The sequence below is a fragment of the Aulonocara sp. 'chitande type north' Nkhata Bay genome, linkage group LG4 (assembly GCF_057382095.1).
Source record: "Aulonocara sp. 'chitande type north' Nkhata Bay isolate Kocher_YH1m ecotype deep benthic linkage group LG4, A_spYH_male_GT1.1, whole genome shotgun sequence".
Taxonomy (NCBI): Eukaryota; Metazoa; Chordata; class Actinopteri; order Cichliformes; family Cichlidae; genus Aulonocara; species Aulonocara sp. 'chitande type north' Nkhata Bay.
Genome location: NC_141347.1, coordinates 2,235,497 through 2,252,057, shown reverse-complemented (window position 1 = coordinate 2,252,057; position 16,561 = coordinate 2,235,497). Strand labels below are relative to the sequence as shown.

The window sequence follows — 16,561 nt, the reverse complement described above, 5'->3', positions numbered from 1 at the left end:
AACTGTGGTTTCACAGCAGACTGATCAGTGAGCCTAATTTTCTGTTTTAGGAAGGCATTTGCATTTTCTTTCTTATACTGTTGGTTTTCTTCTCCTCTGGGTCTATTCATAGCTTAGTGCAAAGAAGAAATTAATTTTACTCGTCCTCAAAAAAAAAACCTAAAACAAGATACCTGTACAAAAAATAGAAAACATACTGTATAACATCCAAACTGCATAAAGTATACAAAAAATGTTATGAAACACCTGAATTGTGATCACCCCCTTGTGGTGGCTAGTGGGTAATACACACTGTATGTATTAACAACTAACAAAGCCTTTCATGCGCATTAATTTTTCTTTTTTAATTGTAATATGGAGGTAAAAAGGTTTTAGCATACAAACATAGCATATTCTCAAAACAGGTGATTAATGGTCACGTTCACATTTTCACCTCAATCCTATATTAATTTGCTATTAGCTTTTAATATAATACTGGTTCTTATGATGTGGGATAGAATCAACAAGTGGTGAGCTTTATTAGCTGACATAAATCCAAAAACAAATTCCAAAAGGTAACAAACAAACAAGAAACACAGTAGATGGCAAAAACTGGAGAGTATGGAGAATAACTCAGGAATCTGTTGATGTGCATTAGACAGCAGGAGACAAGTGAGGAATAAGGCACAGCTAAAAGAACCTAACACAGGTGAACACGATCAGAAAACCAGGATGTAAACCTAAAAACACAAGCAAACACAAACTATCAAAGTAAAACAGGAAATGGCCAAAAAAACAATTCAACAGGAAAGAAAAAAATGACTGAAGTTGATAAGAGAACAATTTAGGACAAGCCTGATTTTATTTACATTTTTGGCAAAGATAGTTTTAGAGGCCTGAGGTAAATGTCGTGAGATAAATGTAAGTCTTGATAGTGATTTTGTTCCTGCCTTGGTTATAGTGTTTGAGAAACAATGCTTTTATTTTGTGATGTAATTTAAAAACAAAAAATATATAGTACATATCTTAATAGTCAGAAAAATATTATTAATTTTAAATATAGGTCAAAATGTTTTACATGTACAATAGTTGTGTAAATCACTCAAAATCTAACAGGCTCGTTTGTTTGGATGTGGAGGTAATTATTTTATTTAAGTGTACATGACACATCATTCAAGGTTGCTGCTTATTCCATAAATAACTACATAAGTACTTCTTTTTTGTCCACTGCAAAAAAGAAGGAAGTATGTAGCATTTCTGCACAGAACAGTTTCACTTTGTTTTTCTCTCGCTCTTGACTCCTCTTGTATCTTGTGTGTCTCAGACATCTTCTTTCTTGTGTTATACTGTGAGATCAGATTAGAGGTCACAAGTGTTCAGAAAGACTTAAAAAAACTTCTGGGGAACAAGTCTTTAAAGACTATTTTTGAACAGATTTATCCTTCCTTGGCTGTAGTCTTGTGTGAATTAGCATAAACTGACAAAATGACCGAGTGAGCTTGAACTACTGTCAGATATGAAAGTTGCTTCAACAGAAAATGCACCTGTAATCTACTTAGACATATGTCTGTCATTCATCATACTGTAAAACTGCCAATATCTTTGTCAGAAAGCTACATGCACACTTGTAGTCAGAGGTTTAGATACACCTATGATGGACACAAGTTACTGTGAGTAATGATGGGCTCATTATATCTGTACTGCTCACTATTATTTCTATTGTGATGTAAGCCCTTGGATCGCCACCTTCCTTCTCTTCTACTTCCTAAGTAGCTTCCTTCTAATGATATTATATCACTAAGCTCTCAGGTACTTTCCGACCAGTGTGGAAGTTTGCTCTGCGTATCTATAATTCCCACACGTGTTGCATGGTTGGTGTATTTTATAAGATAACATTCTGGGTATTTTTCTCTACTATCAAAGTAAAGCCAAGCAGAGATGTGATATTCTGGTGAGGGCACTGACCTTTATGTATTCTGCAAAGTACTGTGCTCATATGTTTCCCGGAGGTTTGGCTCTTACGCCAAGTTTAAAGTGCATGTTTTTGTGCATTAATGTCTCTTCAAACCACCAGATGGCAGAAGTGAGCAAACATGAACAGACGGACATGGATTACTGCTGTTCAAGCTGCTCGCCACTAAGCAGGCCAGAAACAAAACCTCCATTTTTATTTTTAACATGTACCATGATCTTATTTGGAGAACGCTGAGAACACTGTGTGACACCGTCATGCACAATGAAACAAATAATGAACAAGAGAACTGAAACTCAAACGCTGTGAAGAACAACAAAATTCTTCTAAAACAATGAGAGAGACTGATAAAGTCATACAGAAATGATCAGTTCAACTTATTTTTGGTAAATGTGGTTTTACAAGTTACTGAGTCATGGGTTATACTCAGTTTTTTAACAGATGGCTTCTACATTTTGCCTTAGTTTTTGATAAATAAATAATGATACCATGTGAAATGCTATGTTGTTGCTCAACTGAGGTTGTATTTAAATATTTTAAAGCCAGATGGTTTTCTTATTATGTATTTATACATAAGACCTTAGAATTGACAGAAGTTGTTTTTTCTTCTCACCACAGCCTACAGCCTTTCTGTGATGCATGGATATTAAGAAATGAAGTTCAAATAATAATAACTTCAAAAAAAATGTTACACTAAGTTAGGCTTTATGTAATTTCAGTTCATGGTCAAGGCAACTGCCGGAGTTGAAACCGAGCACCAGAACGGGGCTGAATTTTGTATTTTAAAGATTATCGTGCATTTTATTTAATATTTGGAATCATATATGCATACATTTACTTTTAACCAAAATTGTTTAAGGAAAATAATAAAATAATGTATGCTGCCTTTACATTTAAGGGCAGCATTTACAGTTTTGTAGAGACAGGCTGCAGCTTTTCATGGTTTTCCCCCTGTAGTATATATCTCTTAAAGAAATATAAATGTGCATAAAATGTAAATTTTAAATAAAAGTCACTTTCAGTAACAAGTCATCAGCTTTCAGCTAAAAGAAATGGGGCATGTATAAAAGATCATGCGAGGGTGAGTTCCTCTTTGTTTTTTGCCTCATTTGTGTTATCGAAACGTCACAGGTCTGTGACATAATGTAGATTACAAAGGTACAAAGGCATGCTGACCACTGCATCCAGTGCACAGACTGTGTGAAATCAGTGTCCTACCTTCCTGCTCCTCTCCACATTTTATTTTATTGCCAACACTACAAATCTGTTTTATTTTTGTTATATCAGCTCTACATTTTTAAATACAAACGCCTGCATTTTATGTCCAACAGATGTTATCAGTGATTTTATTTTTTCATGAAAAATCCCAAAACAAAACAAAGATTTTAGAGATGTTAGAATGCATTTCTTCATTTCATATATAGGATTCTTGAAGTGAACACAACTTTAAAAACTCCTCTCTCTGTACATTCTGTGCAAGAAAAAGGTAAATGAATATAACTGTCAGCTGCTGCAGCCTTTGTCTGTTGCACTCTGTAGACTGCGTTCATTAAAAAGTACAAGGAACAAGGAAGTGTGTGGAGGAACACATTTCGCAAGTGTTAAGCATTTCTTCATCAACTTGGGTTTGGTGTTGCTGATGACTCATTTTGCTCTCAGTATGTTTTCTGTCTCAATCATGTGGACACAGCAGAGAAACTTTTATCTGGCAATAGGTGAGCTGCATTTGACATTTTTAGGTTGATCTGTCTTATTTTTCTATACTTACACAAAGGGTCAGCGTGACAAGCACTGTTACATTCAAAATGCCTTAAATTTAGAGTTAAATTTCCTTACACCTGATCTTTTCTTTAGTGTGTCTATATCAGAAACAAAACATGTTCATGTCTTGTTTCAGGTGTTTAATGAACCTTTGTTTTTTCTGCAGTCTCTTATCTCTTCATCTCATCTTCAGCTTCTGCAGGTCAGTCTTCTTTTGCGAAATTTGTTTCAGATTATAAGGTTTTGCATAAATATCACCACATGCAGAAAATGCTGAGCACTCTGTTGTCTTGTCTCTTTCTTTTGCTAGATTTTAACATCAGTTTAGTTGAGCCAGCTCGGTGCTATGGAAGAGTAGAAGTCTATAACAGCACCAGCAGGGGAAAACTCTGTGATGATTCCTGGGTCTTAAATGATGCTATAGTGGTCTGCAGAGAGTTGAAGTGTGGGAAGGCACTGGCAATCTCTCAGTTGGTCAGCTTTAATTCATCAAAAGAAGAAATGTGGCTTGCTGATGTAAACTGTTCGGGGCGAGAAACGTCTCTAATGCAGTGTCCTCATGGAAGATTTGGAGAAAATGGCTGTGAACGCAATAAGGGTGTGGTTGTTGTCTGTTCAGGTGATTTACATCTACATTTTAGAGCTAGGCCCATAGAGCTTTATAAGTCAATACACTTTGATGCAGGCATGCCACTTTGAGGTTAATAGGTGCAGCACAGGGGTGTAACACTTCCTACCTCAGAGCAGTTCCAAGATAAATTAGATTAATGATAAATGGTATTCATATAATTCCTGCAGTACAGTTGGCATTATAATAAGTAGACAAAGGAATGTGAGAATGCAAAATGATAATATGAGGTTAAGCATATTGCCTGTTTTGATCGTCACTGTAAACAAACACAAGAAGAAAAGTAAGAACAGTAAAGCTTCTGAACAGGAATATGAACCATCAACAAGTGACATGATGTGGCTGCAAAAATATCACTTTTGCATTAATGCCTGTGAACCTTGTATATAAATATCTATTGTATATATCTGTATTTCTTGACATGCAAAGAGCATCTTATAGAGGAAGTCTTCATGACAGTTAGGATCAGCAGTTGAGTTGCTAAATTTAAAGTAACAAGTTGTGATTATGAATGACACTTCACAGTTGCCAACAGGTCTATTTTGATGATATTTAGTACAGTGTACAGTAATAGATTCCTAGACGACTGAAGTGAATGAATGCAAAATGTCTTACTTTAACACTGTAAAAGTGGTATGGACTGAATGCTACTTTGTTTTCCTATTTTTAATGTAGAGACCCTGCAGCAGCCCAACATCTCCCTGGCATCTCTTGATGAAGTACAGGTCTGGGGTCCTAATGCAGATGCAGAGATCACCAAGGGCCATAGCTTTGTCTTAACCTGCTTCATTAACTCAAGCATCAATCCAAGCCATTTCAGTCTGATCTTCTCCAACATCCCACACATCAAGCCATCTGTCAACAACTCAGCTTCCTTTAGTTTCCCTGTAGCTGAGTATAAACACCAGGGCAACTATAGCTGTGTGTATTACATAACTCTGGAATCAGAGAACTTAACTTCTACCGAGTCAGCACCGATTCATGTCGTCATCAAATGTAAGTACTGGACATAAATATCACCATTACTGTATGTCATCTTCAGTAATTTACAGGGTCACTTGATCCAGTGCAACAAGTTCAAATGTGTAATGGAAAATGATAACACAACCAGCAATTCAAAGTAATACTTCCAAAAGTCGTCATTCCTGTATTATGTAAACATTAAGCAAACACTTTTTAAGATGGATCAGCTTTTACATCAACACTGTACTCACCAGCCACTTCATTAGGTGTACTCGTTCAACTTCATGTGGCAGCAACTCGATGCAGAAGAATTTTATTTAACCCTTTAAATAAAGGGGCGATCGTGGCTCAAGAGTTGGCAGTTTGTCTTGTAATCAGAAGGTTGCCGGTTCGAACCCCGGCTCCAACAGTGTCGGTCGTTGTGTCCTTGGGCAAGACATTTCACCCGTTGCCTACTGGTGGTGGTCAGAGTGCCTGGTGGTGCCAGTGTCCGGCAGCCTCGCCTCTGTCAGTGCGCCCCAGGGCAGCTGTGGCTACAATGTAACTTGCCATCACCAGTGTGTGAATGGGTGGATGACTGAACGTGTAAAGCGCTTTGTAGTCCTTAGGGACCAAGTAAAGCGCTATACAAATACAGGCCATTTACCATTTAAGACCTACCATAGAACCAAGTCCGCCAGAGCTTATCTTTATATTTTTACATGCCGTAGTGCCATTTTTGGGAGCATTTCAAGTTGCTATTCATCAATACAACCATTATAGCCCAAACTTTAATAATATGTATGCATTAAGTGCAAAATAACTACACAAATGGCAAAAAAGTGCCGTAAACTACAAAAAAAATTGAAAATCGTTTTTGGTTTTTTTACATCTAGTTAGAGAAATTTAAGAGGTTTATCCCTCAAAACTGTATATACAAAAACATTGCACAAAATAGTTTCCAACAACAGGAAATTTATTTTGAGTGTCTTCATGTTTTTGTTTTTGAGATACACCAATTTTTATATACTGCAGGAAAAAATGAAAATAAATATTATAATGCAAATTTGCAAAAAAAAAAACAAAACAGCATGTGCATCAAAATAAACTATTTCCAGCAGTGCAATTTGAGTTCTAAGCATCCCAGAAACTATACAGAAAAGCATAGAGTCAAACATGACTTTTAAAAAACCCCCACCAGTGTAGGCTTATAAGGCCCCGAAGGTAAAAAAACAAAAAAAAAAACAAACAAACTACATTTTCTTGTTGCTGCAAGTGCTTTTTATGCAATTTTTGCAAAGCTTTATGTGGAAGGAAACTGTGACCTAGGACAAGCTGATGGCATAAGATGTAAGTACAACTCATCTGGTTTCATATGCAAATTTTTTTATTGCGCTAGCTTACGTGGTTGCAGTTCTACAGTGATTTAAAAAAAAGTTACGCAAAACGGAGCGTTCCCGCTCCGACCGGTTTTAAAGGGTTAAGGGATTTTAAATGCTGGTGGTCCGAGTATTTCTGAATCTGTGGATGTACTGTGATTTTTCCCTCACAACCATCTTTAGGGTTTACAGGGGATGATCAGAACATTTTTTCTGCTCTTGCTCTTGACGAAGGCGGTCGCACTTTTCTCCTCTCCTCCTCCTCCTCTCCCTTAGCTTCCCTGCTTAGCCTCTTATGTCCTTGTCTAGTCTCGTGTTTTTTGTATTACTTTTCCCTGGAACACTCTCTCACAGTCTGTTCTCTAAAACCTAAAAGAGGAATTATGGATTGGATCAACTGGTCCCTAAATGCAATTGACACCCCATTCTCAATGAGAAGTTTGGGCTCGGGTGAGCCTGAGTGCTGAGGATATCTACCTATTCGGAACCATGGTAACAGGGTTCTGGCGGATCGGAGCTGGCTTGGCCCTGACTTATCGAAGAATTAAGAAAGCGGAACCGGCTGTTCAAACTCCCACAAGGCTGCCCGCTGGGATTGAAACGATGGGAGAGGCGTGAGTTTCTCAAAATGGGCTCATTGAGTGCAGCACGGATAAGATCTTGGAGATGCTACGGCTGCTGTGACTGCAGACTGGATACATCTCGGAAGGGCTAGCTTGGAATAACATCTCTGGGCGCAAATTGGATGACATCTCGGGGAGGCACACTGCCGTGAGTTCTCAGAAATCGGCTCCTTGAGCACAAGAAATGACAACATCACAGAACGCAAGTATGGTGAAGCTCGCGGCTCTCCAACGTGAGATTGAGAGACCAGTGTTGGACTGTAGAACTGCTTTGAAATTCTCATGAGCCGTTTGCACTAAAGTAAAAACCACCATCACTTATGCGGATACCCCTTTGGCGCCAGTTGCGGTCTCAAGGCTGGAGCTGAACAACAACACCCTGATAACGACTGTGTTTAGTCTGTTCCTTCCCATTCCATGCAAGGTCACCTGGGTTGGCTGGAAGACTGTTTACTTAGCCTAGCAGGGCGAAGGACACTGTCTCAGCTGAACTCTGGACATGCACACACATACATATACACTGATATGCACACACTCATCCCCCCTCCCGTTCCAAATGCCTTCGACGCTTGTTCCCTTCCGATGCTGACGGGGATCAAGGAGACCAGCGCACGCAGGCTCGGATGTACTGTCTAATTCGGCTGTCTCTCACCCTTTACCCACCCCTGTTGCTTGTCATGTGTTTCTTTGGTGCATTAAGAGTTTTTTCATGTGCAGAGGTGTTTTTTTTCTGTTCTCAAACTGATCTCCCTGTTGGAGCTCAGTCTGGGGGGAGTTGTTTTTTTCTCCTTATCTTTCCTCATGTGGTGCATTTTCCATTGTTATACCTCTCTGACCTGTCTTCCCCATGTGATGGTTTGTGTAATGTATGTATGGTCAGAGGGTAAGATGGCGCCGCCATTGCGTGCAATAGGTCGACAGCCTTATGAAATTTCCCCTTGTGGGACTAATAAAGGTATATCAATATCAATATCAATATCCAAAAAGGAGAAAATATCTACAAGCTGATTGGAAGGCAACACTAACTCAAATAAATTGTTCAGCCAAAGTCTGAAGATCAGCTCTGAAAGCACAAAACATCAGACCTTCCAGTAGATGAGCTACACCAGGTAAAGACTACACTAAGTTCCTCTACTGTCAGTTAAGAACAGAAAACTGAGGCTACATTTCACACAGGCTCACCAATATTAGACTACAGAAGACTGGTTGTTGTTCCCTGTTCTAATGAGTACTGATTTGTGCAACATTCAGATAGTAGTATCAGAAATTGGTGTAAACAGCACTCCACATCTAAACTCAGCAACTCAGTGTTACCTTGGGTCCCAGTGTTCCAACATCTAGAAGAACTGGAGATTGACGATGTACAACACAAACTCTACGGCAAGAGGGCGAGAAGTAATAATCATCAGTAATGTCAGGTAAAGGGGGAGATATCATCCTTTTCACTCTCCTAGATTAGGTATTAAGCTCTAGGACCAACTGGTGCGATGAAGGCGTTGAATGCGAGAACAGCTGACCTGAAAGAGAAGATCGTGGTTGTACTGGGAACCTGGTCCATCTGTGCCCGACTACCAAAACTACAGAAAGTTTACTAGAAGATGTGAATGCAGCATTACAGACAACCCCTGCTGAGACCGTAACTGAAACCAACCAGCTGATCTACACCATGGCAACAGTAATCCTTTAGATGCTTGGCTACAAGATAAACAAACACAAGGAGCAGTACCCCTTCCTGCAGTTTCTTACATCACTCATGTTGCAAGACAAAAGTCATCTGTTATGATGTTAGAGCGCTTCAACAGACAGCATGCTAATGCCGCTCTGTTTCCACACTAAGTGCTGCTCGCAACTGATCTTGAAACGGTGAAAGCAGAGCTAGTGGCAACTTGTCTGGTATGCTAATCTTCCATCAGTCTCCCATCAAGAGAAAAAAATGCAAGTTGCTGGCCTCTTAGCTTGACAACTTCCAGCCATTTTTAACAGGACATGGAGATGCCCATGAGAATATCTACCCCATACATACTGTCACAGACAACAGATAACTCCATATACAAGATAACAGTAAAGTAAGGGATGGATGGATCAAGCCAAATTAAAAAAGAAAAAGAAAGAAAACCTGACCACAGCCTTACTGCTTCCATAAGAATTATGAAGATAAGTTACAGGATAAGCTGTTCATCAAATGCACTTTATTAACTGATCATCAGCTAGTCAGGTCTGTTTTAATACAATTCCACAATGTGTCTGGGAGTGTGGACTTTCCATCAACTGCAAAGAAACCCAAGTGTGAAATCAGGACCCACACACCATTTGATTGTCAGTCATAGCACTTTTATTCGGATCCACAATGTTTTCCACTGCTACAGCACCTTGTGTTCAACTGGGAAGCCAGCTTTCCAGCTCCCTCCCACACCACACACACCTCTCCTTCCCAACTCCAGACACTAAAAGGGGGGAGAGCTTATCAGTTAAAATCCCTCACACCTGTACTCTTCGACCTCCCGGTACTGCCCCTCCACTGCAGCAGAGTCAGAGACCGAACCTCTGCCACACCAAGAGCAACATCTCAGACTCTTCAGCTATATTGAACAGTATCATGTATGGCAAAAACTAAACACACCATATCAGCACAAACACTTTGCACTAACTTTTAAGCACAGATGTAAATGAGTTTGGTTTTGTTGTACTGTACCTGGGCACTCAGCAGTCATTGAGGCCACCATGAACTAATTGCTTCCATATTGTAATCCTTTATTTCTTAGTTCCTTGGCTGCTGCTGGTCTATTTAGTAGTTCCTCCTGCGATCCTGCTGCTACTGCTGGTCTTGACGGTGGTGTGTCTGGTAATCAGGAGACGACGAGCAAAACAACGTGAAGGCCATGTCCAGATGCAAAGTCTGTCCTTACCTGTGCAATGTATCAAATGAACAAATATGTCGGTGATATAGATGTGCATCAGTCAGTCAATCTTTTCTACTACTTATGTTTCAGTTACTGCCACAAATCGTTATGAAGATGAGGAGGAGGAGGAGGAGGAGCAGGAAGAGGAGAGGGACTATGTGAATGTTCAACCAGTGGACAGAAACGACACACAAGAAGTGGATGAAAACAAAACTGATGATCATGATTATGAGAACATGGAGAATGAAGATAATTACATAGGATGCACACTGCTGTCTGTGAGTATAGAGGACAGAGCAGAGGAAGATACAGATGAAACCAGTGATGATGATAATTATGAGAACATGAAGGATGAAGATAATTACAAAGGATGCACACCACTGTCTGTGAGTATAGAGGACAGAACAGAGGAAGACACAGATGAAACCAGTGATGATGATAATTATGAGAACATGAAGGATGAAGATAATTACAAAGGATGCACACCACTGTCTGTGAGTATAGAGGACAGAACAGAGGAAGACACAGATGAAACCAGTGATGATGATGATAATTATGAGAACATGAAGGATGAAGATAATTACAAAGGATGCACACCACTGTCTGTGAGTATAGAGGACAGAACAGAGGAAGACACAGATGAAACCAGTGATGATGATAATTATGAGAACATGAAGGATGAAGATAATTACAAAGGATGCACACCACTGTCTGTGAGTATAGAGGACAGAGCAGAGGAAGACACAGACAAACCCAGTGATGATGATGATGATGATAATGAAAACGACTATGAAAATGTAACGGAGGAATATGCTGAACAAACTGTAGACATTTATGGAGAGGAGCAGAAATTTTATCAAATCTTTTAGGTTTCCAATGATTAGTATCAACCTGGGGAGCCAACATATGAGAACTACACAAGAAGAATACACACATCAACACTTTGAAGTCCTTTGATCTTCTCGGTGTGAACTTCTATTTCATAGTGTGACATGAATCTAATATCTAATAAAATCTAATGCAGTGTTTGTTAACTCAGCCAAGGCAGTTATGTTTATGTACGTGAGTCATTCTGTCTATATGTACAAAAAACTGTACAATAGCTTGAAAGGTTTTTAACAATTTTTGATTAAACCTTGTAGGGGTGTAGGACAGGGTCATGTTAACAATCCGTTAACATGACCCTTACATCCACCAAAGTCACCAAAGTCAACTCAGTTAGTTAAAACTGATATAAACCCATATACTACAACAAAGAAACTAGGATTTTTACACATGCGGTGTGAGCTGTCAACATATAGAAAATACCTAAAGTCCTACTTTAACTGCAACCACTCCTTCAAGGTCAATAGATTGAGCTGAAGGTACCACATATGATATATATGGATATATAAGTTCAGGATCTGTGCTAACAAAACCACGAAGGCAAGGCACCGAGGAGGTATCCTGATTAGATTACTCAGCCTCTTCACTTGGCTCCTTTCAATGTGAATGAGCAGAAGCTCTACTTTGAGCTTCCTCTGGATGTCTACTGTATTTACACTACCTGCAACACTGAACCAAACCACTACCCAGAGGGAACTCATTTCAACAGCTTACATCAGGGGTGCCCAATCCCGGTCCTCGAGAGCTACCGTCCTGCAGCTTTTAGATGCATCCTTGTTCCCACACACCTGAATCAAATGAATGGCTTGTTATCAGGCCTTTGCCAAACATGATGGCATGCTGAAGAGGTAATCAAACCATTTGATTCAGCTGTGTTGGAGTAGGGATGCATCTAAAAGCTGCAGGATAGTAGCTCTCGAGGACTGGGATTGGGCAGCCCTGGCTTACATCCACAACCTCATTTATTTGGACACTATGCTGAGCTTAGTCCTGCTGACATCCCACAAGTCTACCAGGACAGCTCATGCTTCACTTTCCCACCACTGTGAACCGGATCCCACCAGGCATTCTGTTTCTAGCACAGAATCAAGGCCTTGGATTTGGAGCTGATGACTCATCTTTACTGCCGGCCAAAAAATCAAATGTAGGTTGAATGTTGTCATTTTTATCGATGCCTACACAACATGCCATTTGCAAAAAGAAGTTGCCAGGATTGCCCCATGTCTCTGACACTATTTGTTATATTCAGTGTTGGGAAGGTTATTTTAAAATGTATTCCACTACAGATTACAGAATACATGCCCCAAAATGTATTTTGTAACATATTCTGTTACGTTACTCAATGAGAGTAATGTATTCTGAATACTTTGGAATACTTAATATATTATCATGCTTTTTACAACTACATGGATGCACTATTGCCATGTGATTTATTACTATTACTGAAGGTTACTCGCCATACCAATACCTTATTATACAATGACTAACGTAGGGTGGACATTAGGTAAGATTGCACTTTTTGCAGCCATCTCGTATAGAAAACTATTCCGCGTGTATATAAAACAGGTCCGCGGCTCCGAATGGTACACTGTAAACCCGAATGTTCAAAGTAATTAAACAGATTAAGTAGTGTATACTCAAAGTCTTTAAAAAGTTCTGTTAACTTAAATATGTCAAGTTCGTATAACATGTTCTTCTTTTTGAGTAAATGAAACTAATAATATTTGATTGAATTTAACTATTTCTATATTAAGTAAGCATCACTTAAAATAATAACTTAAGCACAACGTAACACAGTTAAGTTAGGACATATAAGAATGGTAAAGTCCTGTTATTTTTGTTGTTTCAAGTAGGTAGGATTTAATAATAAACTTAATTTATGTAGCACATGCTAAAATACAATAAAATCTCAAAGTGTTTCACCAAATAAGTAAAATCAAATTGTCTTAAATGCATTAGTGGAAGACAAAATGTATTTATTTTAATATTCATTGTTTTATCACTGTGTCCTACATATATATTTTTAATTTTTTCCGTAAGTGTTGAGCAGCTGCAGGAATCAATTTTTATTCCGAGTTAATCTCTGATTCACCCTCCGAAGCGGAAGGCGGCGCTAATGAGCATTAATACGAAACACAGAAGAAGTAAAGGTATATGGGCGGGAACAGCACCAAAGAGGCAACACGGACGACTGGAGAAAGTTGGACCTAACGGCAGCAACTAGCATCACTGGACTTACAGTAAGTTTTCAATGTTGATATTAGTTCATTGTTAAAATACGAATATTTAGTTGTATTTTGGGTGCGTGTCGAAAAGAATAGCAGAAATGTCGGTCCGTGTTTTTTATGTGCTTTGCTGCTCTCCCCGAAGGAAACTTTGCGCTTGCAGAGCTAGCATTAAGTTGTTGTAATGAGGGTCGCAGGCTGTTTAAAAAGTTAGATACTACTTGCTCTAGAGGTGGCGCCCGGTCGCCTAGTATGAAACAAAGTATTTTAATCTCTCTAAATTTTTAAACCCCCTCTCATGACTCAGAATAGTTGGGTCCAAACAAGCCCGTTGTCCCTGCAGTTACACAACGGAGATGCCTGTCTGCAGTGAGAGTGCTTTCAAGCAGTTTTCTTGTTAGAAACGCTATATTTTAAACTATATGTTCAGGGTTAGGGTTGTGAAGGAGCTCTTGGACCTCTGGCCTGCTCTAAAAATGGAGTCTGGGGTAATATGGATCAGCTCTGTTTAAAATGAAAATTGTAATTCTTACTCATGTGGCAGCTTTTTGCTGCTTTATAAAGATGTGCGAGATTCTTCAAATTGAACTGTATTGTCCTTCTGCTGTAGTTGTATGCAGAGTTTCAGCGGATTACAAATCAGAACCTGCCCAATACATTCTACGCTGAACTTGACCGCCATCTTCCTCGACTGATGACCTTATTCAGCCAGGGCATCAAAAACTGGGAAGACAGCAGATGCCCTGGTTGAAATTCTAAGAATTCACAATGAACAGGTAATAATAGATTGTTACACATTTCATAGGTTGAACCAGTGGAACATTGGACAGGTTCAATGATTTAAATGAGCTTTTTGAATTTTGCTATTACTCCACTTTGTGTTTGCTATTTGTCTGACTGTATTAAAGATGTGAACAGGTTATTTGTGGACATATGTTCTGATTTGACTGTTGTTTTTGTTGTTGTTCAGTAAACTCACCAGTATATAAAATTCTGTTTTTATCTGGAAATAGGAAATCCATGATATCCACACCAAGTGCACTACCGTTCTCCCTGCCCTTCCTGTCTATCTGCATGAGGATGTCTCTGGATTTTTCAGAACCTGCACTGTGAGTGTCCTTAAGTATCTAACAGATACTACTGTGTATATAAACAGTGCATCAAAGTACAAACATGTATTTTGATGCACTGTTTGGACTTACCTTTGTTTAGTCTACTCCTGTGTATTCCTTTAGCTTAGTTTCAGTCTATCTCACACCACTTGATTCTCTGGTGAATTAGCTGATTTATGTGTGCAGAACATGGATCTTCTGTTTTTCACCTCTTACAGTGAGACTCAGGTCTCCCTTGTAAAAGAGGTATTGGATCTCAGTGGGAGTTGGTAAAATGAGAAATTATATGTCGTCTGTTGTATTTCTTGGGTTAGATTGTGATTAGTATCTCTTTTTCATTAATTCAGGACGAATCTGATGAGTTGGAGCTTGATGGTGTTGAAGTGGCCCTCTTCACTGTCATCAGTGACCATCACACAACAAGTCCAGTTCACTACCAACCTGTGAAAATCTCTGTCGTCATTGAAAGTGATGCTGTGTTCAGTCTCCCCAGATTTGGTGAAGCCTTCCTAGTAATGTTTGGACTGATCTATGCACTTCACCTCAGCTACCCCAAAGGCCTGACCAACACTTTAGAATTTACTCAAAAGATTTTATTTGGTCTAGAAAGTGGTAAACTGTCACCCAGGTTACAGACCCTCAAGAATGACTTGGTTATGTAGGAACTCATCTGAAAGAAGGATGCAGGGTGAAGCATTATAAAAGGCTAGTTCAAAGTTCTCTCCTTTCATCTAAATAATGCCTCAAAACATTATTAGATTACTCTACAGGTGTTCAGCCAATAGGTCCAAACTATACAACGTGCCTTTGTTCTCATTAACATAATGCAAAGCAACACTAATGTTTTGTATGTTTTAATGTTTTTCGTAATACTATTTCCAAAACATTGTGGGCTGCGCAAGATGACCTAAATTTCACTGTTTGATACTGGTTAATGTAAAACAAATAGCATTGTAATTCACTCAAATTGCTGCCTTGTTGTCTTATTCAGATATTAGCCAGAGAGCCAAAAGCACATTTTGATATTATTAATTATTATTTTTCATTACTCTGACAGTTTTCCTGACTAAACAATTTTTGGTCTACTTTTTTTAATTTATAAATGTTTTTGTTAATTATTTTTAATTTATGTAATTTTTTTTTTAAATGTATTTAATTTCAACATAGTGCTAAAAGGGAGCAGGCAAGATACTGTTCAATGGCAGATGTTTATGACTTTTGCATATTAAGTTACCGATACTCAGTGTAATTGAGGCAATCAATTGCCTCAAAAATTTTAAGTTTTGGGTCACATGTTTTTAAGTATCAAGTAGTCAACATATTTGACTAACGTGTACTTAAAATAATGACAACACAAACTAATAAACATTTGAGTTTTGTTAACATAAAAATGTTGTAGTTGTGTACTTATTTTTTATAAGTTCTGTGAACTTATTTCTTTGAATTTGTAAACTTGAAACTTTAAGTCATATTAACTGCAAATATTTGAGTTGACCGTTCTCAAAAGATACAAGTACCATGTAATCCAAACTTTTATGTTCTGGAAAAATTTGGCTTTTGAGTTGATCAACTCAAAAAAATTGAGGCAATCGATTGCCTCAATTTTTTTGAGTTCTGGTAACTTATTCGGGTTTACAGTGTAGTAAAGGGACCTCTGGCTAATACGTCGGGTTCCGTGTCGGGCCCGTAACTAGTTTTACTGTCTCTCGCTAGCAAAGAGAGGCGTTGAAAGGCTGCTTCAACTGAACTTATTGTTTCAGAGGAAAACATGAACACTGTGTACAGTCGAGTCTTAATAGCTTACTTACAACTGGGCTCGTCAGGCACTGTTTTTGGCTGCAGTGGTTATTATTATATTTACTTGCTTCATACATGCTATGCATGTAACACACTGCCTATTGCCTTCATATTAAATAATTTTTTGAATAATACTTTTTAAATATATTTCTTCACATAATTATGCAAGTAGGGTTGGACATGGGCCGCGAGATTGAGACACAGGCATTAGAGCCTCTTAATGTGTGTTTTGTTTGAGTTTCCACCGGCGTGGAATTACCAAAAATAAAGAGGGCATAGCCTAGCATATGAGACTGGAAAAGACCGCTGTGTAATCCATTTATTTCAACAAAGTAACTGTATTCTGAATATCACCTTT

At 38.6% G+C, this 16,561-nt stretch overlaps 1 protein-coding gene and 1 long non-coding RNA gene across 3 annotated transcripts; both read left to right on the top strand.

Moving 5' to 3' along the window:
• Positions 1 to 3,588: 3,588 nt before the first annotated feature.
• LOC147331717 (uncharacterized) lies at positions 3,589 to 11,222 on the top strand. Of its 2 annotated transcripts, none has more exons than XM_086287912.1 (6): positions 3,589 to 3,666; positions 3,879 to 3,914; positions 4,023 to 4,310; positions 5,016 to 5,336; positions 10,047 to 10,178; positions 10,275 to 11,222. In XM_086287912.1, the coding sequence occupies exons 1-6, from the start codon at positions 3,591 to 3,593 to the stop codon at positions 11,051 to 11,053; spliced, it is 1,632 nt and encodes a 543-aa protein (XP_086144038.1). In that variant the 5' UTR covers positions 3,589 to 3,590; the 3' UTR covers positions 11,054 to 11,222. The 2 variants fall into 2 exon arrangements, with proteins under 2 accessions (XP_086144038.1, XP_086144037.1); XM_086287911.1 differs by having other exon boundaries at positions 4,023 to 4,331.
• Positions 11,223 to 12,769: 1,547 nt separating this feature from the next.
• On the top strand, positions 12,770 to 15,946 carry LOC147331716 (uncharacterized). Its single transcript, XR_015128714.1, has 4 exons — positions 12,770 to 13,309; positions 13,905 to 14,070; positions 14,308 to 14,403; positions 14,754 to 15,946. It is a non-coding gene; the product is annotated as an uncharacterized LOC147331716 (long non-coding RNA).
• Positions 15,947 to 16,561: the final 615 nt, after the last annotated feature.

What these genes read in the sequence shown, in the direction of transcription:
- LOC147331717 (XM_086287911.1), top strand. Translation starts at nt 3,591, where the DNA reads ATGACTCATTTTGCTCTCAGTATGTTTTCTGTCTCAATCATGTGGACA. An exon ending in CTCATCTTCAGCTTCTGCAG is followed by an intron (nt 3,915 to 4,022) that starts GTCAGTCTTCTT and finishes TTCTTTTGCTAG; the next exon opens with ATTTTAACATCAGTTTAGTT. An exon ending in AGGCCATGTCCAGATGCAAA is followed by an intron (nt 10,179 to 10,274) that starts GTCTGTCCTTAC and finishes CTTATGTTTCAG; the next exon opens with TTACTGCCACAAATCGTTAT.